The sequence below is a fragment of the Oreochromis niloticus genome, linkage group LG22 (assembly GCF_001858045.2).
Source record: "Oreochromis niloticus isolate F11D_XX linkage group LG22, O_niloticus_UMD_NMBU, whole genome shotgun sequence".
Classification (NCBI taxonomy): Eukaryota; Metazoa; Chordata; class Actinopteri; order Cichliformes; family Cichlidae; genus Oreochromis; species Oreochromis niloticus.
In genome coordinates, this window is record NC_031985.2 from 5,371,809 (window position 1) to 5,399,501 (window position 27,693).

General features: G+C 43.9%; 1 protein-coding gene across 3 annotated transcripts; it reads left to right on the plus strand.

Moving 5' to 3' along the window:
• The first annotated feature begins 382 nt into the window (after positions 1 to 382).
• Positions 383 to 26,485, plus strand: chd4a (chromodomain helicase DNA binding protein 4a). 3 transcript variants are annotated; one of them, XM_019350627.2, is made up of 41 exons: positions 383 to 699; positions 1,115 to 1,266; positions 4,641 to 4,750; positions 4,944 to 5,186; positions 9,007 to 9,125; positions 9,740 to 10,005; positions 10,111 to 10,241; positions 10,673 to 10,811; positions 12,621 to 12,790; positions 13,180 to 13,413; positions 14,093 to 14,296; positions 14,378 to 14,586; positions 14,874 to 15,005; positions 15,082 to 15,181; positions 16,367 to 16,558; positions 17,341 to 17,541; positions 17,651 to 17,788; positions 18,070 to 18,191; positions 18,294 to 18,467; positions 18,554 to 18,695; positions 18,826 to 18,957; positions 19,056 to 19,173; positions 19,469 to 19,593; positions 19,671 to 19,763; positions 19,855 to 19,993; positions 20,079 to 20,248; positions 20,337 to 20,514; positions 21,424 to 21,513; positions 21,891 to 21,982; positions 22,197 to 22,330; positions 22,466 to 22,610; positions 23,734 to 23,887; positions 24,011 to 24,102; positions 24,185 to 24,434; positions 24,567 to 24,629; positions 24,717 to 24,896; positions 24,973 to 25,081; positions 25,190 to 25,322; positions 25,515 to 25,710; positions 25,852 to 26,021; positions 26,109 to 26,485. In XM_019350627.2, the coding sequence occupies exons 2-41, from the start codon at positions 1,206 to 1,208 to the stop codon at positions 26,121 to 26,123; spliced, it is 5,865 nt and encodes a 1,954-aa protein (XP_019206172.1). In that variant the 5' UTR covers positions 383 to 699; positions 1,115 to 1,205; the 3' UTR covers positions 26,124 to 26,485. The 3 variants fall into 3 exon arrangements, with proteins under 3 accessions (XP_019206172.1, XP_005457584.1, XP_005457586.1); XM_005457527.3 differs by having other exon boundaries at positions 384 to 699; positions 24,564 to 24,629; XM_005457529.4 differs by lacking the exons at positions 383 to 699; positions 1,115 to 1,266 and adding an exon at positions 1,842 to 2,003 and having other exon boundaries at positions 24,564 to 24,629.
• The last annotated feature ends 1,208 nt before the right edge of the window (positions 26,486 to 27,693 follow it).

Sequence of the window (27,693 nt, forward strand, 5' to 3'; positions counted from 1 at the left end):
CCCTGCTGCACCTACAACCTGTGCACTGGCTCATATACAGTACAGCGCGTGCGCATACATGCAAACGTGCACGCTCAAGTTAAGCAGCAAGTCATGTGGCACACACAGTTGCCATGTGACGCCTTTTCCTTTTTTTTCTCTTTTTGGAGTTATGCTTATTGTGGGATGTCAGTGACTGTGCTCATTACTATTATGGGATGCCACACGGGGGTGGGAGGGGGACGTCTCCATGGTAACCCCGGTTGCTAAGGGAGGGGTGTAGGTGTGTGGAAGGAGGGGTGTGTGTGTTCGTGTATGCATAGAGGAATGGGGAAGGGGGGGGGTGTGGATTGACTATTATGGTCTGTACGTTGCAAGGTAACTATGCAGAGTGGGGGAGGGGTCAATGAAGTGTGTGTGTGTGTGTGTGTGTATGTGTGGTAGTGGTGGTGGAGGGGGGCATATTATGGGATGCCTGCCCCCTGATCTCTTTGTGTATGTGTGCGCGCGCGCGCGAGCGGGGTGTGTGTAGTGTGCAAGGAAGAGAAAGAGGAGACGGCGTCGTGCGCACACGCTGCTGCTACACACAAAAAACACGGAAATATATTTAAATTGTTAAGGTAACGGTGTACATACAAGAAAAAAGAGCCTTTAAGTGCTGACCGGCGAACAAACTGAGCCCGGAGTTACTGTTTTTGGAGCCGGTGTGGGACTCAAGTTGTGAGTATCAGTTTTTATTGTTTGTGGGTTTTACTTGAGTCAGGCTGGTTGGGATGCCGGGTGGTTATAAAAGAACCCACCGTGAGGTATTTTATGGGGTAGATATGAGCGTGTGAGGGGGTCCTGTGTTTGATCTGAACCTGGCCGCCGGTCAAGCTCGGCTAGCATGCATGCTAATGAGACGGAAACTAACGATAGTGGCAAGATGGCATGTCAGCGGAGATGGAGTGTGGGCTAATCTTTACGAGCTGTCCAAAGTTAGAGTTATTGTCCAAAAAGAAACCTCGTGTGGGGATTGTTTATTGTCCCGATTGCTGTCTTATGTATATTCACTTCCTTCCTCTCTCTTTTTTGTTCTTCTCTGCCCCCCCAACCCCCTACACTACAACACCTCCTCGACTTGGACGGACTCAAGCCTGGGTCAGAACTCTGGATTACCCTGGAAACTTTATTTAGTTAGCTAAACTGCTAGCTAACTAAAGAAAGAAAGTTTTCTGTTGTCCGCTATGTCTGGAAGCGACGATGAGAGGGATGAATACGGAGCCCCCGAGGACCGGTTAATGCACGGTAAGGCGAGGCTCATTTGTTAGCAGAGAATGCTAATGTTCACGCTGGGTTATGCGCTAGCATGAGCAGATGTTTTTGACATTCACATCAATCATGTTTGTTAGCATAATGCTAACTGCACAATGCGGCTAACTACCGGGTTGCTAACAATAGCAAACCGGCGTCTTTCGCGGCTGAGTATCGTTTTAGAAAGAAGTCCAGTTTTTACCACAACCTGAGGCGGCATGGCTGATGGTTGCATCGGAATGAAGTCACGCCGACAAACCGGCATGTTCCCGGGGCCTAGCGTTAGCCAGCTACCGGTATTTTTTACGTGTCGATGACAAGATGGAGGCAGCCAGTTAGCTTGAAAGCTGGCGGATGACGTTCAGCGGCGTCCCCCTCCTCATGGCCGGCGCCTTCGGTTTGAGTGTGCAAGGGGGGGAAAAGTAATAATGATAATAATACGGAAAGGAAAAAACAACACCCAGCTTTTTATTTAACCTTTCTTTATCCCCGATCACCTTTTAGTTTTTACGTGCAGGTGTGGCCGATGTTTACAGTGTGCTTAATTCCGACGAGCACGCGCACCGTCCGCGATAGAACCGTTGAGAACAAACATTCAGCAAGTTAGCCGCAAATGCTAAAAATCGGTTCCAAACAACAATTAAATCATCAAAAACGGACGACTTTTTGTTCACATGTTTTTAAAAGCTTTATAACAGCAATGAAACAAACGGTGTAAAAGACAACAAACGGTAAAATCATTCTTCTTTTCATAAATATCCATACAGAAACCAATTATTCAGGCTAGCTTTTATGCTCAGATGTCTTACAAAGGTCAAACATTTTCTAATATTTTTGTCTTTCAATTCATATTTTGTTGTTTCTAGTGTCAGTACCTGGTAACTGGTTAGGAATGGAGCGAGCAGCTGAAGTACCGCAACACATATTTTAACTAGTTTTTGGGGTCTAATGCTGCATAAGCTAAAACTGGAAAATCGTTTTCATTTTAGTAAAAAATGTCAGCTTTCAATGTTAGATGCTGCAGCTGAAAAGACGGTTAAAAATTGCACAGTTTATGAAATGTAGCGATCAACCACTGTTTCGAATTGACTGTAAGCAAATGTGCCAAATAAGTAAAAGACAAGTGGAAAAAAAATCACCCGTGCAATTAAACGAAAGTTACCATTAGTTGCAGCTTTCAAAAATGACAAAAACAAAATAATGTGGGTCAGAAATGTTTTTTCAGGCAAAGATCTCTTGATTAATGAGAGTAAAAGTAAAATCTCTGCAGCTGTAAAGAAAAATGTCAGATAATCAACAAAGGAAGGAAAAACAGGGTTTAAATTTTCTTTTGAGTCCAGAAATATGCCTTTGAATTACTCATGCACAAAAAAAGCCAGTTATTAATTGCACTGGAATTGTATATAGGATGTATAATAATGTAATAAAATAGCTGGTGAGTCATTTTCTGTTGACTTCAGTAGAGTTTGGTGCAATTTATAGATAAAAACCTGTGTCAAGGACTTAAATTCAATCTATCAAAGTTCCTTTTGTGTCTTTGTTAGTGTCCTTTTTTTGCACAGCTCAGAATGAACGCCATATGCAGTCTTTAGTTTTTCAAAGTTCTGAGTTTCTAATAGGTGAAAATCTTGTAATTTAAAATTCCATCAGGAGTCATAGTAGGTCTTCACAAGCACAGATCCCACATGGATCAAATCAGAGTACACAAAATTAGGTCTTTATATCTATGGAGTAAAATAATCTGTGACTCAAAATCTGGTGTTTGTTCAAAAAACATGCTTTTCTTACGCTTTGCCTCAAATAGAAAATTCTACCACTGTGCTCATAAGGAGCTCTGTGTGTTAAACACTTGAATCAGATTAGAATAATTTTTCTTATCAGCTACAGCTGTGCGTCCACCTACCTACACAAAGCTCAGTTACCTCTATTGACCCAAAAAGTCCCATCTCATTAAATCTTCTTCCTTTCCAGGTGCATCTTTGATGGCGACTTGCCATTTGCTTCTTACTGTAGTCCATTACATTAATAAGCGCTCAGTGCCAGATACTCGATCGAGGTCTTTGCTGTTTGTGAGGCCTGCAGGGGTGTGGTTAAATCATCCCAATGAATCAGTTGTAAATGATGGTTTTAACCACTAGAGCCAAACTCATTTAGTCACTCCCCCTCTGAGGGCAACTTGTTTAACTGGAAAGTAACTCAGACTACTAGTTTAACTGCTAACATCACAGGTCTTTATTCCAGACATCTAACCGTGGTTAACTTTAATGCTTTTTGACACTGAGTGAGACAGATGAAAACCCAGACTTTATTTTTTGTTTTTGGTCACTGCAAAAAGGAGAAATTTAGTTATTTTTTTATTTTATTGTACAAATAGAAATAATCAAGTCTTCACAACACTTGTGTCCTTTTGTTAATGCAACTGATGAGCCAGGGGTCAAGTGTTCAGTGTACAGGGTGATAAGTAAACAAAGCACACTAGCACACTAGCACCCCAGAAATAAGTTAAACTGTTACAGCAAATTGCAGGTTACTCATTGGCTACTCAAACCTCAGATGTTTCTGCGCCCTGAAGCTTGAGATCATCGTTTGTATGAGCTGGTCCCAGAGATTGAGTTGTGACAATCTGCTGCTGATCGATAGGTGTCGCTTCTCTGAAAATTGTAGCTGATCAGTGTTGTTGTAGAAAACGTTGAAACGGACAACACAATGATTGTTTGTTTGTTTTTTTTCCTCCAAAGTAATTTCCAATGTTGTATCAGCCCTCCTATCAGTTACAAATCTCTTTGCTTCTGCATTGATCGACACAACTGTAGGCAAAGATCAAACTGTGCAGATCCCCGTATCTCCCACCTGGTTGCAAAAATTAAGAGTTGCACAAAAAACACACCAAATCACACCAAAATGGAAACTTTCCAGCACAAGGGTGGCATAAGCGAGCATAAACTAAGAGTAGCGTAGCAGACTCAAACATGTTCCAGAGAATATAAATCTGCCTCGTGGGAAGCAATTAAAGGGGAATTCCCTCCAGTTTTAAGAAATTTGAATTTCAGGCCCTGGGATCATAAAACTCGACATCCGGAAACAAAGCTTCTTTACAAATTCTGTCCTTTCATAGTTCCACTGTGATCTGTAACACCTGCCGGTTACCTGAGAAGTAGCTGAACTGAGAATTAAACAGAGTCGATGCCAGTATTTAGCAGCCTACAGCTGGTGTTTAGTTTCCAGCAGGATATGCAAGTGTCCTCCGATATGCATGTCATCTTCACAGCCAGCTGTTCATTGTTGTTATCTTTCAGCACAAACACTGACACACAGTTGCTCCTTTGTGCACCGTAACCATGAAATTTCTCTGTTGGCCTGATCTGCAGATGACGAGGAAGAGGAGATCTCTGAGAATGAGACTCCGAAGGTGAGGAAGAAAAAGAAGGCAAAGAAGAGCAGAGAGAGCAAGGGCAGCAAGCGGCGGTCGCGCAGAGAGGTGAGGGGATTATCCCATGAGTCTGGGGTGTTTGTATGTATGGGGGTCTCTGGAGATCTAGTTTCAGTTCTGGATTAGAAAGATAAACATGTGATGCTGAGTAACTCTGGAACAGAAGCCTATTCAAAGTTGACGATTTGTTTGCCGATCATTTTGAGTCTCCGTTTGCTCACTGCCTTTATCCTTGTTCCAGGAGCTGCCCATCAGCTCCCCAGAGCCCATGGACTTGGGCGGCGTAGATGATGGTGAAGATGGCGGCCCTGGCCAGCGCTCAGAGAGCGAGGGCAGCGACTATACTCCCGGGCGCAAGAAGAAGAAGAGAGCCAGCAGCGGCAAGGACAAGAAGAGGAACAGTGCCGCAGCGGAGAGGAGCGCCTCCAAGAAGAAAGATCCAGAACCAGAGGAGGATGAGGATGACGATGATGATGATGGCATGGTAAGGAAGGCGAGCAAAGGAGGTCCGTGCATTTATTTAGTGCTTGTTGAAATTTTTGGTCACTTTGAAATACTTTGTGACAAAAAATAATGCTGCAGACAACAGCTCTGTTATTCATCGCTGTTATGAATAACAGAATAAAAAAAACAAAACTTGCTATAGTTTCTCTGTACAGTTAAAAGGTTTGTTATTGGTTTAAAGTACTCTTCTCTCCTCTGCGAAGAGCAGGTATTGGTAGTTGTACCTGTAATGGAGTCAGCAGCTGTTTGACAAACAGATTTGATGTGAGACGTGCTCAAACAAAGAGCCGATTCTGGCCAGTTCTGAGGCCGCCAGCCAATCGGGGCCCTTGTAGTTAATGACACTCAGTGCAACATAAGAGAGGGTGGATTGGGGTGTGTGAAGACATATGCTGTTACTATGGCAACACCATCTAACGCTTCACTACGGACTTGACCCTGCTTCTTTGTGGTTAGATAAACACAATTTGATTCATTGGGAGAGCCGTGCTGCATCAGGTCTGCAGCTCAGGCTGTGAGATGGTGAGATGGGAAGGAAACGGGGCAGGAAACCAGGTGTTTTTATCAAACTGCTCACCTTTTTATTAGCATTTAAACTTCAAAAACTGGTTTTAGAAGGTGGCAGTTTAGATTAGGTCTGACTGATTAATAAAAGTTAAATTTAACTTATGATTCTGGCTTTAAAGAAAGAAAACACCTTTAGACAACAGAAGAAAAAGCTTTGGACTTTTGGAGGGATCATTAGCAGCTGTCTGCAGCTGGAGTTATTTTTAATGGTTTGCGCTTTGCAGCGACCACAGTGCGCAGCTTCGGAGCTCTTCGGACATCTTGTTCAAAGTTCAGCATATCTAAACTTTGACCTCTGCTGATGGAAAGGAGCCATCCAGCAGGCAGGGAAGACAAAATGGAGAAAAATCAGTTGTCTGAATTAACTGAATTTCTATCGACTATAAGAGGGGAAAAAACATTAAAGATCTTGTGATGTTCAGTACTGGTTTCCCAAGGTGTGGGAGTACGGTGCTGCCCGACCCTTGTGGCCTCCCCATAACTTGGTGGAAGCTAAAATCAGTCAGGAGCCTGCAGATGCCCTTCATGAACATAAAGCCCAGCTCCCCGTGGGAATTCCCTGTGTCCCCCACCACTCTAATAATTGGATTAAATACTCGATTAGCATTTTTGCCATAATTGCCTGAAGTCTGCTTGCTTTAGAGATTAAATGGTTTACCTACGGTGATGAGTGATTTCCAGTCCCTTTTCTGGAAAACGAGCTAAACATTTTGTGAATCCAGTTTCTAAATTGTGAAAAATTCTTCTTTTCATTGTCTTATGTGATATAGACCTGAACTCCTTGGAGGTTTGCACCATTAAACAGTGTGTATTTTAAGCAATCAAAGGGGTCAACATCACCTCATGAATGGCCTCTTTGCTCTGGGCCAGCAAAGAAGTACTGTGATCCTGTGCAACAAACTAACTGAAATGAACCCTCTCCAAGTAACTTTTTCTTTCCACCTGGTGTTCTCACATTAAAATACCACTGAACGTCTTTCATTAAACCACCTGTGTGGATAGTTTAAATCTGAAAAGTATTGTTTTTATTTGCTCCTATCCATTTTTCACCCACCATAAAAGCTGTTTGCATGCAAATGAACTGCTTCAAATTCCTTAGAAACTTTGCAGTATCCAGCTGCAGCATACAGGAGGCAGTGTTTGCTCCACTGTGCTTTTTTTAAAGCTTAGTTCCTTTTTTACCCTTGAAGTATACAAATTGCATACAAATTTATTAAAATGTTCATTTTTGTCGGCCAATAAAAGCCTGATCTACTTGCCCAGAGGCCTTTTTCAGGGAAAAATCATGTTTGATGCTGAAACTCTCTAGTAATAGTTTGTTTATTTTGATAAAACAGGCTCTCGGTAAGATAAGAGTTGGACAGCAGGGGCAAAACTTCAGTGACAGTGTTTACCGTTGTCATCTTTCCGAACAGTGGCGCAGGCCAAAAAGGACTTAGGATTCCCACCGTGTGGTTCCCTTTGATGTCGTTTCGGTTTGCACCTCCTGATTTTTGTAACCTTTCCAAGACAACAGGTTGATCTGCAAGTATTTGAATGGGGGGCAAAAACCTTAAAGAAACCTTTGCAGTTTTGAATTCTTTTATTCATATTTCTGGAATGAAGCGATTAGTTTGTCTTTTAATATATTTAATCACGCATCATTTAAAAGAAGACTGCAGTGAGTCAAGAAAGTATCAGAATATTTTAATAATCCTTAAGGAAATTATGTAAAAAGTTCAACAGGGCTGTGATAATGTGAAGTGATCAGTGAGTCAGTTGTAACCACAGCATCACACTGTAACTAATGATTATTTTGAATTTATCGTTTAGTCATCAAAGAATCAAACATAAGGACACATTTCCATCAAACTCTTAAATCACGTACACAAGTTATAATTTAGGTTTGGTTAACAAGGACGGGAAAGTGAGGGGAAAAAACCAGCAGAACAACTGATAAATGAGTAATTTTAAAGATTCTCATCAGGTTGGTGGTGATCTAATGGATCGACTGTACTCGCACTGAATTATCAGCTTAATTAACAAACAGTCTGATGTAATTATCTTTAGAAGCTTAATGGTCAGTGTCACTTTTGTTTCAGCATTTCGGTTGCTTGCTCAATGCTCATTTTGGAGCTTCTTCACAGGCCACTCAAACCCCTCGGGCATGCAAATGTGGTCAGTGGAGTTGTTATTTGAGTGGCTGTGAAAAGGATGATATTCCATGTAAAAGTCTGTGGAATAATACTTTTGTATATTGTGGGGTAAAATAAAGCCACAAACCACCTATCGGACTCTTTCTGATGCGTAGAAAGGGAACAAAAGTGCTTTTTTTTTTGTAGGAGGGGGCTTTTTGTGATGCTTAAGGGCACAGCAGCACCTTTTTTAAAAATCAAATTGAAACCCTGCTGGTTGGTTTTATGCCTCAGATTCATAAGTCACAGTTGGTCCCACATGTTGGTCACTCGGTCTGTGTGTGATCGGTCGTTGCCGTCCTCGTTCAGCAGGAGTTTATTGCGTAAAGCTTCTTTTTTGTGAATAATGATGTTCCGAAATAAACACACCTCCCGTTGTGTTGTCTCTGTGGCACGCACTGAATTGTGGTCGCTTGATCTGTGCGCTCTGTTATCTGATCAGATCCATATTGATAACACTTTACAGCGCTAACGTGGTTTTGAGACACTGTAGGCTCTTTTACCTGCGTCACAGGATGTTAGCAATAATCTTTCACTTGTTTTTTTTTTTTAATGAAGAATGAATTTTGTTTCAACAAAGGCACCAAGTGAACCTGACTCATTGTTGTTTGCATATCAAAATTCTTAAATTTTCCTTGTTTTACCTGCCAGAGTAATGGTCCATTCCCACTCAAGGTATTTGTCATATTAAATAAAGAGCAGAAGAAATACTGCTGCAGTGTGGTCCTCAGAGCAGAACTGGGAACACTGGTTTTGACCTAAAACCAAATCGCAGGATGGATAGAACCATTTTGCACTGTTTTTTGTTTTTATTTAGTGGTCTTGTTGAAGTGCGCATTAAGCATTTCCTTATGTGTGATACACAAACTGGGAACAGGAACAGGGGAGAACTTTTCTTTTGAATAGACTTTAGTGTTTCCCACAGTTGGATTCATTTTGCGGCGAGGGTGGGACATTACAAAAAAACATGTGAGAGGCATTAATACAGTATTTTATGTTTTCATTTGTGTCCATTTGTTTTTTATTTGATTTTAACAATTTGTTTTTGTATTTTTGCAGGAGCCAAAGTCGTCATCTCAGCTGCTGGATGACTGGGGCATGGAGGACATTGACCACGTCTTCACCGAGGAAGACTACCGCTCTCTGACCAACTACAAAGCCTTCAGCCAGTTTGTCAGGTACATGGACGGATTTGATATAAAGTCCTAGATAAATAAAAGTTCAAGTGTGTGGTGTCGAGAGCTCGTGCACGGAGCAGGTGTAACTGTTTGTTGACTTAGGGTTTTAAAGGGATGTTGGACAAGAGTGTAACAGAAAGGTGGTAAAGTTAATTTTAGCATCTCACAGAAAGCTGCCACTTCCACTATCCTCTGTTAATCAGTCCAGCATCACCTGCATAGACTCGTCCACAGCAAAATATAAATAATGATAATTCAGTTTCCTGCTAGTTTAAATCGGAAATGCACAGAAACAACAGAAACCATCTCTAACTTCGAGCATTGCTTCTGTTGCTCAATGCTCAGGATGTAACCGTGCAGACTTGTCTGCACAACAGCTGATACCTAGTGAACACACGTGACCCACAGCAGCAAAAAAGGATAAACCATCAAAACATTGAACTTTGACTAAAATAAACTCTGCTAAATAAGCTCATCGTGATCAGTAATCAACCCACTGACTTGTTACTGTTCTTTTCCATTCTTCATGCAGTCAGCTACATGTGTGCCATTTGTTTGATGCTAAATGAACTCGTACCCGTTCTTAAAATGTTATTTCCTGACACCTGTCTCAGGCCCCTCATCGCAGCCAAGAACCCAAAGATCGCCGTGTCTAAGATGATGATGGTTCTGGGTGCAAAGTGGCGTGAGTTCAGCACCAACAACCCTCTGAGGGGAGCTGCCGCTGCCAACGCCGCCCTGGCTACCGCCAATGTGCCGGCCGCTGTTGACACCATGGTGGCAGAGGTCACGCCGCCCGCCGCAGCACAGCCGCCTCCAGCAGAGCCTCCTCAGGCTCCTGCTCCTCCGCTCCGCAAGGCCAAGACCAAGGAAGGCAAAGGTATGCTGAGCAGGAGAGGTCACATGAAAGGCTAAAATTTCAGCCTCCTGTATCTGTGTGATGCTAAACTGAATTTTTTTTCTCTTCTTTTTTTGTTGCCGGCAGGTCCCAACGCCCGCAAGAAGTCAAAACCCGCACCAAAACCACAAGAGAAGAAGAATAATACGAAAACAAAGAAAGTGGCTCCTCTCAAAATCAAACTAGGGGGCCTGAACAGCAAAAGGAAACGCTCATCAGTAAGTATCAAAATATCATCATCATCATCATCATCATCTGCCTTTTTTGTTATTAAACCCACCACTGTGCCCAGTACAGAATAGTGTTTTTAACCAGTTCATTAAAAAAGCGGGGAATAGGTATTAGTTGGAAAATTAGCTGTTCAATAAGGTAGTGCAGTAAGAGGCACAGGTCAAAGTTCATTCAAGCATTTCCGACGAGTCAGGTTACATCAGCTTGTTTAATGATACCCTGAAGCCAAGAACAAAGCTGTCTGTGCCTCTAACTCTGAGGAATTTATTTTGCTTTTGCTTTTATTCGTTTTGATTAAGTTTGTGTTACACGTTACTCCAAGTAGCTTCAGAAGAAATCGTGAATCTTATTCTCTTAAGCTGAGGGAACCCTGTTGTATCCTAAATGTATCCTAAAATCTTGTGTCCCGTGTGCACAGAGCGAGGAGGATGAGCCCGACGTGGACAGTGATTTTGATAACGGCAGCATCAACAGCGTGGCGGTCTCTGAGGGGTCAAACAGTCGCAGCAGCCGCAGCAAAAAGAAGCCATCCAAGAGCAAACCCAAGAAGAAGAAAGGTGCGTTTTTAAGACTGACGTGTAACTCAGGTGTGATGAGCCAGTGCTTCTGTGCTTGCTTAAACAGTTGCTGATGGGGCGTACCGATTGAAGATTGCAGGTTAGCTGTGCAGTAATGACTGCGTTTGGGGTGAAGTATTAGAAGCGTGTGGGGTTCTTGACGACATGAGGAGGAGCGCGTGCGCGCACACACACACACACACACACACACACACACACACACACACACACACACACACACACACATTAATCACTGCGCCTGAGTCAGAGGAGTTTGGTATATTTAGAAGGACGATGTCTTCATCAGGCTTGTCGCCTGCTGATGCTTCTTCTGTAGCTGTTGTCACAGGATCAAAGCATCGCTCGGATGACGTAGTGGATGGAGTCACGTGAACTGAAAGAGGCCGGAGTCCTCGCAGACACCCTGCTGTGTAGGCGTGGAAACGCTTTTAACTGGTTAAGGTTTTAGCTGCAGATGGAAAGTAAAATTTGCGCTGGGAGATTATTGGATTACAGTTTTTGGCTGTGAGTGATTATGAAGATAAGATAGTCAGGATATAATTATTACAACCTTTCATTTTCACTAAAAAGAAGTTTTTTTCTTTGTTTTTTGGGGGGGTCTTATAAATCTAATGCACAGATTTCTATAGAGCTGTGCATTATAGAGCTGTGTGGTTCTGGCTGTAGAAACTCAGACTTGCGAGCAGTTTTGATCAGCTTGAGGACATTTGACAGATGACAAAGAGAGCCTGCTGCTGTAGAGGATGTAAGGTTGCTGTAGAAGAACCTGTGGAAGGATTATAAAGGCAGCCTGTAGCTCCTTTTTTTTTTTCTCCCTTGATGTCTAAAGATCCGGGTTTTGTGGTGTGACGCTGTATCTGTTGCCTTGAGGCTTCAGTTATCCACCACCCTGCTTTGTGGTTGCTGAGGGTCCTGCGTTATCTAGGCCTCTTGTCGCCTCATCTCCATCCACAGATGCCCTGGTGGAGACCAGCGAGACACCTTCCAGTCAAAAACATCCTTATTTGAACCTTCAATCTTAAACTGGAAGACTTTGTCTCCTACTATGTGTACTATGTATTTCATTTGAATGTCCAAGGTTAACTTTGGTGTGCTGACTGGAGTAGCCAGGAATCGAACCGTTTCTACCTACTGATTTATAACTGTGTAACTATGATGTTTTATATCAAGATTAGTTATTGATCAAAATAATGATCATTGGGGGTTCTACCATATTTGAGCAGCCCTCCCCTAAATGTACTGAAATACAGATGGTCAGTCTGAGCTTATTTCTATTATTTCATTGTTGTCCGTCGACCAAATAAAGGCAACTTTATTTGGCTTTTGTTCAGCCAGATTCAGACGAGTGAGTTTAACACACTCCTGTAGTTTGCGCAAATGTTTTGTTTTTGGTGACACTTTAGATTTTGATCAAACACTTTTAGCTCTTTTTTTTTTCTTTCCTCCCCACTAACCCAAACTTCATGGTGCTGTTGACTTTGGTCAGCAGGCTGAAATTCTGAGTGTTTTTGTTTCTGGCTGTGTTTCGGTGAGATTGGATCTCTCCCGAAAACAGATATTTACTTCATCGCAGTGAAGCCCGTCAGATTCAGTCTGTTGGTGTCATTGAGAGAATCTGAGCTTGAGGGGAAAGACTGACTCACTGAGTAGGTTTTCCTCTGACAAACAACATAAACACACAGCTCAGTGTCATAAACACCGAGCACGGATCACAGCACATATCACTTCCTGACTCTTTGTTAACGTGAGACATTAGTAGGTGTAATACTTTTTGTCCTTCCTCATCAGATGCAGAAGATGGTGACGGCTATGAGACGGACCACCAGGACTACTGTGAGGTGTGCCAGCAGGGTGGAGAGATCATCCTGTGCGACACCTGTCCCAGAGCATACCACATGGTCTGCCTGGACCCTGACATGGAGAAAGCACCGGAGGGCACCTGGAGCTGCCCGCACTGTGTAAGAAACTCACTTGACAACTTACTCCACCTTAAAAAAATAATTACCCTTCTGAAGGTTAGACAAAGTACATAAAGTGGCTTCAGCTGCTTAATAATGGACATTTTATTTTATAGTGGTAAGATCAGGAGGTTCTGGCTTTCTGACGTTTAAACAAAAGTGCATCTGTTTGAACACAAAGTCTGGGTTCAAACATTTAAACGATTAAAAAATACCCAGATTTTCAGCGTGGAACAGTTACAGTTTTTCTTTAATTTGTCACTGGTAACACTGTTTCTTTTTTTAAAATTATTAGACACCAGTTAAAATAGTTGGAAACTGTAGAAGACATAATGACAGTAGAAACATTGTGATTAAAGGTCAAAAAGCATAAACCTCTGCGATTGCAGGAAAAGGAGGGCATCCAGTGGGAAGCCAGAGAAGACGGCTCAGATGGTGAGGAGGACAATGGAGACGCGGGTGACATGGAGGAGGACGACCACCACATGGAGTTCTGCCGAGTTTGTAAAGATGGCGGAGAGCTGCTTTGCTGCGACTCGTGCCCCTCGTCGTACCATATCCACTGCCTCAACCCGCCGCTCCCCGAGATCCCCAACGGGGAGTGGATCTGCCCCCGCTGCATGGTGAGTGAGAGGGCGGTCAGGGTTAAACGTGGTGATTGTACTAACATGCTTGATTGGTATTTATTGATCATGTGGTCAGTTATGGGATTCTTTAGGTCAGAGTGGTTTTAAAAATAAAAAGAGAGGGAGAGAGAGAGCGCACATGAAGGAGATTTGATAGTAAATAATACCTTGTGCATTTTGTTAATATACTAGTTCCCTCTCAGTACCCTTGTTGAGTTTCGGCAAGTGGCACAAGTTCTCCACCAGTGCAGGTTTTGGTTGGGGAGGCCTTCCAGAACACAGGGGAACAAGAACTACAGCGGTGGCCCTAAATGGCAGAGGTGGAGTTTTTTTGTTGGAGACTAAAAGCCAATGAGTGACATCAGGGACAACAACAATAATGACCTGACTAACCTGCCAGTAGGAAAACACTAGATGGGAGGAAGTGGTGTTAGCTAGTTAGCAGTGATTGAGGGGGTTGTCCACTAGTAAACTGATCATGTTGTTGTTATAGACATTAAAAAAAAGAACATCTGTCCCGTCAAAAATTCTTTGAAGTTTTCTGTAGCGATAACTTATTTTTAAAGCTGAAACAGTTTTAAATTTTAGTGGACCAATTTTTTTCTTTTATATCAGTTTTAATTAAAAGCATCCAAAAAGACTTAAACATTTACTGTCCCCCTCTCCTCCTCTCCAGTGTCCACCCATGAAGGGGAAGGTCCAGAAAATCTTGACATGGCGCTGGGGAGACCCCCCTCCTCCCACACCGGTGCCCCGCCCCCCAGACCTCCCAGCCGATGCCCCCGACCCCGCCCCGCTGGCAGGGCGGCCTGAGAGGGAGTTCTTCGCCAAATGGTGCAACATGTCCTACTGGCACTGCTCGTGGGTCACGGAGCTCCAGGTGTGTACAGCTTCAGGAAAGCTTTAAATCTCTCTGATCATTGAACCTCATCCTGAAGTGTTTCTTGTGCATGTTGTGTAGCTGGAGCTGCACTGCCAAGTGATGTTCAGGAACTACCAGAGGAAGAACGACATGGAGGAGCCGCCGCCCATCGACTTTGGTGAAGGAGAGGAGGACAAGTGTGTCAAGAGGAAGAGCAAGGACCCCATGTATACACATCTGGAGGAGAAATACCTCCGCTTTGGGATTAAGATGGAGTGGCTGATGATTCACCGAATCCTTAACCACAGGTCAGTCTGAGCTTCTTACGGACACAACGGTGCACGGATTAGACTTCAGCTCTGATACTGTACTATTAATAAAAGTCACTTTTTTTCTATCAGAATAAGTTCTTTTGAATTCATTATAAACTTTTGTAGATTTAGATTTTTAGATTACTTCATTAGTGTTTACACGATCTCTAAACTTAATCTATTTAATTTTATTTTATGTCATTCTCACTGTTCTGGAGTGAATTATGTACCAAAGACAACAAATGATTTTGATTAAATCTTCTTCTGCTCGTTTTTTTCCCCAGTGTGGACAGAAAAAATAACGTCCACTACCTGATCAAGTGGAGAGAGCTGCCGTACGACCAGGCGACCTGGGAGGCCGAGGACATGGACATACCAGAGTATGACACGTACAAACAGCAATACTGGAACCACAGGTGGGTTAAGTTCTGCACAGCTGTGTTAACAACCTGAAACTTGCCGCTTTTTACTCATAGTATGTGTTTGTTCCAGAGAGCTGATGATGGGAGAGGAGGGAAGACCTGGGAAGAAGATAAAGGTGAAAGGAAGAGTGAAGCGGCCTGAAAGGCCTCCTGAGAACCCGGTGATCGATGTAAGTTCTAATTTATTAAAGTTGAGTCTTTATCATTTGTGAGGAAATGAGTCCTAAAACTCAGACATTACCAAGAGTCGATGGGTTTTAGGTGACTTTATGGTCACTGCATTGGTCACAACTACCCTGTTACCAGGGTGTATCGTACTTCCTGCACTGTTTTCCTGAAAGAGAAAAATCTCCACATCAGTCGTTAAAACAGGAAGTAAAGATATTAGGTTTTTAAGTCAAGCTTTCTCCAGAAAATCTCCACCATTAAACTGATATTGTTTAATGGTGGTAAAAACCAACACAGCCGTGTTCAGCCTAGCTGCGTCCCACTCCCAGCCATACTTTTAAATAACAGTTGGTCTTTCTAAGTTCTGGTTACCATTGAACATTTCTGAATTCAAATTCAACAACAATTATCTAAAAGCATAAAAATAACCTTGATGCATGAACATCCTCCAAAACCGCTCGGTTTGCCTCTAAAAGGGACTGTTTTTTAATACGGTAAAACTAAATGGCACTCAACTAGGAAGTGTTTTCTTCTACAGTTGACATCCATCAACTGACATCTTCGTGGTTGGTTGTGCTCTTCCGTGTGCACAATTTTTAGCAACTTTGAGGTCAACATACCACGAGTCAAATGCCATTTAGTTCCATATGATTCATGAGAAAGCCAGTACCTCCAGAACTGGATGTGCTGCATTCCAAAATGCAGATGAATAAATCCCCACATGAATCAGCGGGAAGAAAATGTTTAAATGAGGTTATATGCCCTCAAATTCTTCCTGATATTCCCGAGGCCTGGCTGTCTTTGGTGAGGTGGGTTCCTTCTGCTCTGTTGTGGGAGGGTGGGGGTCGGGCACCACCTCTGTGGAGCAGGGTTGTCCTGTGCCACCGTGGCTGTGTCCTGGCACCCTTGGTGTGCCAGCTGGTTTCAGTTCTGGGGTGCGGGTCTGTTCGCTGTCCCTCAGCTCCTACTCTTCCTGGTGTGGTGCTGCATGGGTGAAAGCAGGATGTGCTGCCCCTGCTGTGCCCACTTAGAGTTTCTGGGTGGTCTTGATGCCACACTGCCCATAGTTGGAAATTTATATTTTCTTTAAATAAAAAAAAAAAAAAAATCCCTTCTGATATTCCTGATTATAGGGCGCTTTGATTGTGTCTGCCCTTGTTTATAAATTGTAATTCTTCCGTTGCCAGCCCACTATCAAATTTGAGCGTCAGCCGGAATACCTGGACAGCACGGGGGGGACGCTGCACCCCTACCAGCTGGAGGGACTCAACTGGCTGCGGTTCTCGTGGGCTCAGGGCACCGACACCATCCTGGCCGATGAGATGGGTCTGGGAAAGACGGTGCAGACTGCCGTCTTCCTGTACTCGCTGTATAAAGAGGTGAGTGGCTGTGAGATGCTGGATTATGTTATGTGTCTGTGGGGCGGCATATGCTGAAGCTGTAACTCTATATCCTCTTTTGAGGTTAAAAAGCTTTGGGGCTAGCGCTTCTCCGGCTTTTTGTTGTAAATTTGAGCTTCTACTAGAACCAGGCTTAAAATGTCTTACTCGTGTGATTTTTATTTACTTTTTTTTTTTGTTGTTGTTGAATTTAGTTTGAGATGAATTAATAAAATGAATTTTTTGGTTCAGCGCTACAACTCAGCGGTGCTCTGTGTGGCTATGTTATTATGTCTGTAGGTGGCTGTCATCCTGTTGGCTAGCAGCCATCCAGCCATTTTGTATAAACCAGGTGAAATCTGACGACATTAAGCTGGATCAGAAACAGTAAACCACCGCTCATCATATGTGCAGCTGCTGCCACCTGAAGGTGGGAGGCCAGAATGCACTTCCTGCAAACTTCCTCCAACTGAGCTTACTAGGATTTTATTGACAAGATTTTTAGTTTTTTTTTATTGATTTCTGGCTAATAGATGGACTAATTAGTGGAAATCAGTGATCGACTGCCCGATCGAGATGTTGATATTTTTGTAATGCACAGAGTATTTTACATTCCAGATTAGTCAAATTTGGGAATCCCAAGAGTTTGTTGAACACGTTTATTTACAAGAGTGATTATTTACCAGGTTTTCTGGCATGGAGTTAGGACCAGTGGGTCTGGGGCAAAGGTGACCTGCATCTCTGTATGATGTTTTACATTGATGTCCTGTCTCCTCATCCAGGGTCACTCCAAAGGGCCGTTCCTGGTCAGTGCGCCCCTCTCCACCATCATCAACTGGGAGAGAGAGTTTGAGATGTGGGCGCCTGACATGTACGTAGTGACGTACGTCGGAGACAAGGACAGCAGAGCCGTCATCCGGGAGAACGAGTTCTCCTTCGAGGACAACGCCGTCCGAGGAGGCAAGAAGGCCTCCAGGTTGAAGGTGAGGAGATGGCGACGTGAGTGGTGAAAAAAAGACAATGGCAAAAAAAAAATAGCCTGAGAAAAAATGTTCAAACTTGAGTTTGAGTTTTTGTGATTTCCTCCAACAGAAAGATGTATCCATCAAGTTCCACGTTCTGCTGACGTCCTACGAGTTGATCACCATCGACATGGCCGTCCTGGGCTCCATAGATTGGGCCTGTCTGGTGGTGGATGAGGCCCACAGGCTAAAAAACAACCAGTCAAAGGTACAACACACAGAGGATGGGCGCTTTCGCGCAAGCGAATCATTTTTCAGCAAAAACGCGGGCAATAAAAATCTCAGAATATAATAACAAAACAAAAAAAACTGTTTTGTGGTTGAATCAGAAGTTTGTCTGAATCATTGGTCTGCTTGTCGGCATGGTTACTTCAAACAGCTGTAATAAATCTGTTGTGAATGCGTCTGAATTGAAAACATGTGCAGCTGCCTGTGAATTCTCACTCAGCCTGACCCTGTTATAAACATTTTTGTTTCCCCCTGCTGTAGTTTTTCCGCGTGTTGAACAACTACTCCCTGCAGCACAAACTGCTGCTGACTGGAACTCCTCTGCAGAACAACCTCGAGGAGCTTTTCCACCTGCTCAACTTCCTCACACCCGAGAGGTTCAGGTGAGCCTGAGCTCTGTTGTAAAAATGTATCGGTTTACTGTCAGATAAGTAATGGAATACCTCAGGTGTGATCTGGTTTCTCTGTCATTTCCTTTTCTGCAGTAACTTGGAGATCTTCCTGGAGGAGTTTGCCGACATTGCCAAGGAGGACCAGATCAAGAAGCTACACGACATGCTGGGTCCGCACATGCTCAGGAGGCTGAAGGCTGACGTCTTCAAGCACATGCCCTCCAAGACCGAGCTCATCGTCAGAGTGGAGCTCAGCCAGCTGCAGAAGTGAGCCGGGGGGGTGGTGCAGCAGCTGGAGAAGAGAGGTCAGGGGAGGATGGATATGAGGCTGAATGTTTGTGTTCTGTTTGCAGGAAATATTACAAATTCATCCTGACGAAAAACTTTGAGGCTTTGAACACCAAAGGAGGAGGAAACCAGGTTTCACTGCTCAACGTCGTCATGGACCTCAAGAAATGCTGCAACCACCCCTACCTCTTCCCCGGGGCTGCTATGGTACGACACAAACACCAGGGAGAGACCATTATTTATTTAGGAAGGAGGCTGTGGACGGCTCCTACTGTTCTACCTTTGGACAAACCCCTATGCAATTTATGAAACCTTAACATTTGATTGGTCCCAACAGGAAGCTCCAAAGATGCCCAACGGGATGTATGATGGAAATGCTCTCATAAAGTCTTCAGGGAAATTGATGTTACTGCAGAAGATGATGAGGAAGCTGAAGGAGGGAGGACACAGAGTGCTAGTTTTCTCTCAGGTAAGACACCGGACGTCTCAAACACTCTGATACTAAAGCTAAAACAGCTTGAAAGACTTTTTATCTTTATTAAACTAACCTTTGTAAATTTTTTGTAGATGACTAAAATGTTGGACTTGCTAGAAGACTTCCTGGAGAACGAAGGCTACAAGTACGAGAGGATTGACGGAGGAATCACGGGAGGGATGAGACAGGAGGCCATTGACAGATTCAATGGTGAGTTGATCCTTATCTCAGCTGCTCTGTTCTCTTCCTTCACCTTTCATATCTTTTCCACTCCTGTGTATCAACACTGGCCTCATCACACCTGGAAAAAACTGCTTTCCTATTGGAAAAACTGGAATAACAAATGAAAGCTTTGCAGTTTACTTGGAATGCTATCCAGGGGGCCGAATTGGGTCCTTTTGTAGTGGGCAGAATGTAAACATCACCGGTTTTAGGATTGTTTCAGTTGATTTACTAAATCTTACTCTTGAAGCAACTTTATTGTCTTTCCTACTTCATCCTTCAGCTCCTGGTGCTCAGCAGTTCGCCTTCCTGCTGTCGACGAGAGCCGGAGGTTTGGGAATCAATCTGGCTACTGCCGACACCGTCATCATCTACGACTCGGACTGGAATCCGCACAATGACATCCAGGTACAGTCGGAGAGACATTAGTCATCACTCTCACATTCACCCAAACCGCTTATTCACACATGTATTTTTGCTTTCAGGCCTTCAGCAGAGCTCATCGTATCGGTCAAAACAAGAAGGTGATGATCTACCGATTCGTCACCAAGGCCTCAGTGGAGGAGAGGATTACTCAGGTAAATAAAAGCAGAGTCCCACAGAGTTGAAGTCTTGGCTGGTTGCTCTTATAAAATTTCCCTCTCTCCTTACCTGCTCCGCTCTCTCCAGGTTGCCAAGAAGAAGATGATGCTGACTCACCTGGTGGTCCGGCCCGGCCTCGGATCCAAGACGGGTTCCATGTCCAAGCAGGAGCTAGATGACATCCTCAAGTTTGGAACAGAAGAGCTGTTCAAGGATGAGGGAGAAGGTGAGGGTGGAGGGAAGCTTAGGAGAAGACAACAGAAAGAGAGAGGGAGGGAAAATTATGTGAACTGAAGTCTGTGCGTCTGCAGGTGAGAACAAAGAGGAGGACAGCAGCATCATTCACTACGATGACAAAGCCATAGAGCGACTACTGGACAGGAACCAGGATGCCACTGACGACACGGAGCTGCAGAGCATGAATGAATACCTGAGCTCCTTCAAAGTGGCTCAGTATGTGGTGAAAGATGAGGAGGAGGAGGTGAGCGGCTGAGCCCATCAGGAGTGACCTTCATACACCCAGCTCCCCTTTTGTCCTTTTAACCACCTTCTTCCTTCTCGTCGCTCAGGAGGAGGAGGTGCAGCGTGAGATCATTAAGCAGGAGGAGAGCGTGGATCCAGACTACTGGGAGAAGCTGCTGCGTCACCATTACGAGCAGCAGCAGGAGGATCTAGCCCGAAACCTGGGCAAAGGCAAACGTATCCGCAAGCAGGTCAACTACAACGATGGCTCTCAAGAAGACAGAGGTGAGGAGAGGATGTCTTCTTCTACTCCTTAAACTCTGCAGATATTTCTTTGGCTGTCTTACTTTTTAGAGATGGGGAAAACAATGTTTGATATGTATAAAATAAAATGGTCTAAGAGCAGATTTAGTTTTTATGCTCAAAACATTTGAGGAAAATGCGCCTTAGAGTTCAGAGGTTTCTGTGAGGAGTTTCTCCTCTGCTGAGGGGGGGAGGCTTGAGTTTAAGGTCACTTCTCCCTCCAAGTGTCTCTAACCATGATGTCGTTGGTCGCTTTACATAAGGGACACAGGTTCTCGCTTCTCTTCACGGCTCAGTAAAGTGAAAGAAAACCGCCTGATGAAAGGGATTTTGAACATTAATGAAAAATAAAAACAGGAACATCCATCCTCCTGTTCTGCCTCCTCACACGCCCTTCCCCCCTTTTTTTTTTTTCTCCTCCTCACTTTTCACCTTCTTTTTCTACTTCCCCTTTCTTCCTCTCCATTTCCCCTTTTTCTTCTTCTAACACGCCTCCCCTTTACCCGTTTCTATTATGAGTTTTTCCCCCCCTTGACTTCTCCTCTAAGGTCAAAGGTCAACTTTTCTGAAAAACTCCTAGGATTTTCAAATTTATACCATCTACTAGGAGGCTGATCACTGCCCCCCCACCCCTTCTGTATTCGTACTGAACTGAAGTTGCATTAAGAAAGTTTCCAGGTCCAGTTAAATTGTTTAAACACTGAATGCCAGATGAATGTTAACCTCCCGTATCATGTAACTACATTACCCACAACACACAGCAGTGAACTGCAACAATCTCAGCCTGATTTAAAAGAAAAACTGTAGATTACATGAAGCAAGCTGTGGTGTGCGTACGTGCAGATAGAGAAATGATGAAATTTAAATCTTCCTTTTGCTTTTGTCTCGAAGCTGATTGGCAGGATGACCAGTCAGATGGCCAATCAGATTACTCGGTGGCGTCTGAAGAGGGCGATGAAGACTTTGACGAGAGATCAGAAGGTAAAAACTTGGTTAACTTGTTTCCTGAGGTCCAGGATGAAATGTTTAATATTTGCTGTGTAAATTTAAGGCAGTCTAATTAGTGCTGGTTACTTTACATAAAAACAGAATCTCTGGCTTCACTTACTCACAAATTTGTTCTTTTTTTTGGGAAAGCGACTCGTGTTAGACCTGCAGAACAGAATGTAATAACTAAACGTTTAAACGACAAACAACAGAAACTAACTGTATTATAAGCTTTTAACTCAATAAGCTCTGATTATCATTCTGTAGACAGAAAAAGGAAACATTAATTTTGAGTGTTGCAGCACGGTCTGCCTCCCTGCAGAGTGTTTCTTATCGTCTGCATAATCACCAGCGCTGTTTCCTCTCTGCAGCCAACTCTCGCAGGCCGAGCAGGAAGGGCCTGAGGAACGACAAAGACAAACCGCTGCCTCCCCTGCTGGCCAGGGTGGGGGGCAACATCGAGGTGAGCGTCTCAGAGACTTGAAGCTTCAAAGATCTCAGATTATAATTGTTTCAGTGGTGACCTTGTTCTTTGAATAGTCTTTAAGGTATAATGGGGGTATATCTTACAACTTCTTTTCAAATATCGTGGACCTTTTGACACATCTTTATGTCCGTAACAGTCTGTTGTTTCTCTGTATGTAAACTCTAATGTTTACCCCTCTGATGTTTCCCAGGTTTTGGGATTCAACTCTCGGCAGAGGAAGGCCTTCCTGAACGCAGTGATGCGTTATGGGATGCCCCCACAAGACGCCTTTACTACCCAGTGGCTGGTCCGAGACCTGCGAGGGAAATCTGAGAAAGAATTCAAGTGAGGATCGCAGCCTTAATACAAACATGTGGTTTCCACTGAAGACAGTGAAGTGCTGATCACGGTGGTCTTCTGCCACATTTTTAAACTGATGTCATAAAGCTTTTTGTTGCTTCGTTTTTTTAACCCCCTCAGGGCCTACGTGTCTTTGTTTATGCGTCACCTCTGTGAGCCCGGGGCCGACGGGGCCGAGACCTTCGCAGACGGCGTCCCCAGAGAAGGGCTGTCTCGACAGCACGTCCTCACCCGCATTGGAGTCATGTCACTTATTCGCAAAAAGGTAATGAAGGCAGTCTTTCTTTCATTTGTAATAAGAGGCTAACGGCCGTAGATCGCCTTAGGGTTGGTTCATAAGCTTGTTTTGAAGAACTTGTGTTTGTTGGAAATGCATTTGAAGCTCGAAATGAACCAACAGTCTGCAGCAGGAATTTAATTCTCTGCTGTCTTCATAGTTCGACTTGAGCTTTCAGGCTGTTTCTATGTGTAAAAACTGTTAACGGTCACATAAAAGTACAGAAAACCTGCAACACTTTGGCTCATCGGACCAAAAACAAAACGTTTTTTTCCATCTTCCAAGTAATGAGAGGTTTTTGAAGATGAGTGTATGTTTTTCTTTTCACTTTTTATTCTGTCTGTGTAAACTCGGTCATGCTTTCCTGTTTTTTCTTACTAAACTGGGATCTCTGGGTTTACTGGAGTATAGCAGTATAACATTTAATTCAACAGGGTTTTGCAATTTTTGCTTTTAAATGCAAGTTGACTTTACCTGCAGGGACTCTGGACACACGAATAACGGAAAAGGGAAAACAAATTATACTTAAAAGAAACTTTGTCTGAATATTTCTCAGTTAAAGGGATTTTTTTTTCTTAATTTTTTTTCTTTAAAAATCATTAACAACCTTTCAGAGTTAACTAAAACTCTGAGTGTGCCTGTAACATCTGTGCTGAACTCCAGAGCTCGTGTAGGAGACCTGTTGTACTTAGACTTGTTAGCTACAGGCTGCGCTCAGGAGACCGTCTTTAGTGAATATGAATGAGTGGAGTTGAAGCTAAAATGAGTTAAATCTGGTTTCAGGGGGAAAACTCTGGTTTTGTTTTCTAAATGCAGCATTTCTAATGTGTTTAAAGTAAAAGCTACTTAATTTAGAAGCTGGTAGAGGAAAAGTCTAAACTGAACAATTTCAGCACACCCAGTGGTAAAATGCTGCCCCCTGGTGGTGAAAGCTTTGGTTTAAATTTACAGAAGTTGTTTACAAAAAACAGGATGAAAATAAACTTGGTCATGTTCTCAGGAAATGCTTGATTTGAGATTTAAAAAAATTTTTTTTTATTTAGTTTCTATTTTGTTGAGCGATCTGTAGAGACATCTTGCTTTCTTGCTGACGCGCTCGCCTGTTTTTCAGGTTCAGGAGTTTGAGCACGTAAACGGTCAGTGGTCGATGCCCTGGATGGCCGAGCTGGAGGAGAACAAGAGGGCCGCGGCTCAGCCCGATTCTCCTGCAAAAACGCCGTCCACCGGCACCCCTGCCGACACGCAGCCCAACACACCTGTGCCAGGTAACACTCACACAGGAGCTAAACCAACAAACACACAAGTCATACAGGATACTTGATGTGTTTGTGATGAAAAATAAAGTGCATAAAAGTAGAGCAATGTCATGAGATGCTTTGTGTTTGTAGTCGACGACTCCTCGAAGGACGGCGAGAAGGACGTGAAGAAAGAAGGCGAAGCAGAAAAGAACGGCAAAGAGGCCGGAAAAACCAGCAACGAGGTAAAGACTGAGTGCTGTGAATGAAATCGGGTTTATGGAGTTGGAAAGAGGAAAGATTTTTAATCTTCCACGTCTCCGGCAGGTGATCGCCATCCCAGACGATGACGAGAAGAGTCCGTCAGCCGAGCAGGAGAAGAAGAACGGGGAGGAGCCAATGGAGACAGACAAGCCGAGCAACGGCGAAACAGAGGGCGTGAAAGAGAAAGAAGGCGAGAAGATGGAGGAAGGAGAGGGTGAGAAGAAGAGTCCAGAGGGAGCGGCGGAAACGAAGCCCCCCTCAGAGGCAAAGACAGAGGGGTCAGAGGTCAAACCTGAGGATACAGAGGTCAAAGGTAAAACTAGTCACTAAGGATTCTTCCTGTTTTAATGTATTTTTTAATAAAACTTTAGAGAGTAAGTGATAGAGATGCACCTCATTTTTTGTTCTTCCTTTTTTTTTTTTTTTTTAATCTTGATTTCAGCAGAAGAAAAGAAGGACGAGAAGACAGAAAAGATGGACACCACGCCTCCCGCAGATGAAAAGAAAGGTGCCGATAACGTTTCCTGTAGGATCTCTCAGCTCTCTCTGATGCTCTGCTGTCGTTAATTGTGAATCCTTTTTCATCGTCCCGCAGATGTGAAGGAGGAGAAGGAGGCTCAGAAACCGGTGGACGCGGCGGCCAAACTGCAGAACGGAGACGGCAGCAAGGAGGGAACGGCGTCTGCCGCCGCTGCCACGGCGAGCGGAGCCAGTGAGGAGAAGAAAAAAGCCAAGACTCGGTTCATGTTCAACATCGCAGACGGAGGATTCACAGGTACACGCTGGCTCAGACTCGAGCACAATTCATTCGAATGTTTTCAGTTCAACGCTGACTCACGTGTTTCTCTCAGAGCTCCACTCTCTGTGGCAGAACGAGGAGCGCGCCGCCACGGTGACCAAGAAAACCAACGAGATCTGGCATCGCCGCCATGACTACTGGCTGCTGGCCGGCATCATACAGTATCCTTTGCACACCTGTCTGTCTGTTTGGTTTCCCTGGAGACTAAAACATTAGCACTTAATGTGAGATCAGAGTCTGTTGTTTCCTTTGACTTCCACCTCCTTCAGACACGGTTACGCCCGCTGGCAGGACATCCAGAACGACGTCAAGTTCGCCATCCTCAATGAGCCTTTTAAAGGAGAGATGAACAGAGGAAACTTCCTGGAAATCAAGAACAAGTTCCTCGCCAGAAGATTCAAGGTACAAAAGATTTGACTTTAAAGACATTTTTTCTGATAAAGACTTGTTTCAAGATGGCATCAACACTGTTTGTGTTTCTGATCCTTTTCTTCCACTCGTCTGAAATTCGATGTTACAGAGAAATGGATCAAAAATCTTTGAACTGACCAGAACATTTAAAATAAAATAACACTTTTTTCACCTACGCTGCAGCTGTTGGAACAGGCGCTGGTGATCGAGGAGCAGCTGCGACGCGCCGCCTACCTCAACATGTCGGAGGACCCCTCCCACCCCTCCATGGCCCTCAACACCCGCTTCAGCGAGGTGGAGTGTCTGGCCGAGTCTCACCAGCACCTCAGCAAGGAGTCCATGTCCGGGAACAAACCGGCCAACGCCGTCCTGCACAAAGGTAACGATGGTTGTTTTTAGAGTTGCACTCCTAAAAATATCAACTTTGTCTGATTTTAAGATGAAAGCACCTTGAGAACATTAAAATAAGTTGTGAAGAAGCTCAAAAATAACTCTAATCTATGTGTTTGTCCTCCCTCAGTGCTGAAGCAGTTGGAGGAGCTGCTGAGTGACATGAAGGCGGACGTGACCCGCCTGCCTGCAACCATCGCCCGGATACCGCCAGTTGCAGTCCGACTCCAGATGTCTGAGAGGAACATCCTGAGCCGCTTGGCAAGCCGAGCACCTGAACCACAGCCGCAGACACAGCAGGTAACTAAAACACACACACACACACCTACACACACATACAGAGAGATGACATCTCTCTGACCCCGCCTCTCCGTTCCTCCCCGGCAGATGTCGCAACAGTAAGACTGAACGTCGGCTCTTTACCTCGAAAACCACCCCCTGCCTCACCTCGACATTCCTGATTGGTGCACAGGAGAAAGACAGACTGCGCGCCTCAAGCTTGAAGCCACGCCCACTTCAATTTTTTGGGGTTTGTTTGTTTGTTTGTTTAAATTACCCCCACCCCTGAGAAAAGGACTTTACAGAATTTTTTTCCCCCTGGAGGATCAAATCCCCCTCCCCCCTCCACCGAGAACGAGGCTGTGGACAGAAAAGCTGTTTTATTTTTTTCCTCCATTTTTTTCAACTTCTGTATTAATATTATTGATATAATGTTATTATGATGGTTTTTTTGGGACCTAAACAAAATAAAAAAATTAAATGAAGTTTTGTTGGAGCTTAAGTGATCATCATAAAAACTCAGTTAACTTTTTATATCAGGTGTAATTGTTTTTCTCTGTGTTGTAGCAACAATGATGTTAAAGTAGGAGGTGTGAGTGCTGCAGATGTGGCAGCTTTGTGACTTAAAGCTGTTGAAGATTTACAGACATTACAACTTCACTGTTTTTGTTCACTTTCTCTGGGTTAAAATTCGTCCGGTTCGTTGTGATTTGCATTTTTAACTTCACCTCACAGAAGTCTCCACCAGCTAGCTAGCTACCTTGTTGAGCAAGCTGTCTCCAGGTTCTTCACAGCAAGCCACGGCTGTACCTGTTCAACTGCTCGTTAACACAAATATCAAATTAAATGTCTGCCACGTTGTTGGTTGGCACATTTGGGCATGTAGGAGAGGGGAAGAAAGGTGAGTGTGAATGTGGAATGGCGGTTGTTGTGAGATGGGCTGGTCCGAGTTTTTTTTTTTTTTTTTTTGTAAATTGCTGATCTGCTTTGGAGATGGTTACATGGGTAAATCCAATGTCCAAAAGTCCAAAATGGAGAAAATATCCAGAATGCAGCAGAGTACTTGTTGATGTCAGAGGAGCTGACCTCTTCAAGCTGACAGGAAGGCAACAGTGACCTCAGATGACCACTAGATACAACCGAGGTATGCAGAAGAGCATCTCTGAGTGCAGTCTGGAAGCAAATGCAGCAGCAGAAGACCACACCAGGCATCTCTCCCATCAGGAAACAAGTCACAGCCCAAAGACTGAAGAAAAGCAGTCCTCAGGTATGGCTCTGTCCACACATCATCAAACTGGTCTCTCATGACTGAGTTCACTGTACTCGAGGCCTCCACAGTGTGACGCCATTGTGTTAATATGGACCAAAATCTCAGGAATGTTTCCAGCACCTTTGTACCAAGAGGAGCTGAAGCAGTTCTGAAGGAGAAAGGAGGGTTGAACCCAGTACTCATAATGTGTGACTAAGAAAGTATATTTATCAGGTAACTGCATTTAAAAACTCTCTTCTTAAATGTCACAAAGTCACCAATGACCCACGCTGTTCATATTTTTAGTTTATTTTTGTTTTTTCAGCATTTTCTCCCTCAGTGTATGAGACCTCATTTGAAAGGTAAAATCTTCTGCTCTATTAAAATGTGCCTACTCAGGTGGTCGACTGCTGCATATTCAACATGGCACTCAATTAAAACACG

What these genes read in the sequence shown, in the direction of transcription:
- chd4a (XM_005457527.3), top strand. Translation starts at nt 1,206, where the DNA reads ATGTCTGGAAGCGACGATGAGAGGGATGAATACGGAGCCCCCGAGGAC. An exon ending in AGCGGCGGTCGCGCAGAGAG is followed by an intron (nt 4,751 to 4,943) that starts GTGAGGGGATTA and finishes TCCTTGTTCCAG; the next exon opens with GAGCTGCCCATCAGCTCCCC. An exon ending in CAAGACCAAGGAAGGCAAAG is followed by an intron (nt 10,006 to 10,110) that starts GTATGCTGAGCA and finishes TGTTGCCGGCAG; the next exon opens with GTCCCAACGCCCGCAAGAAG.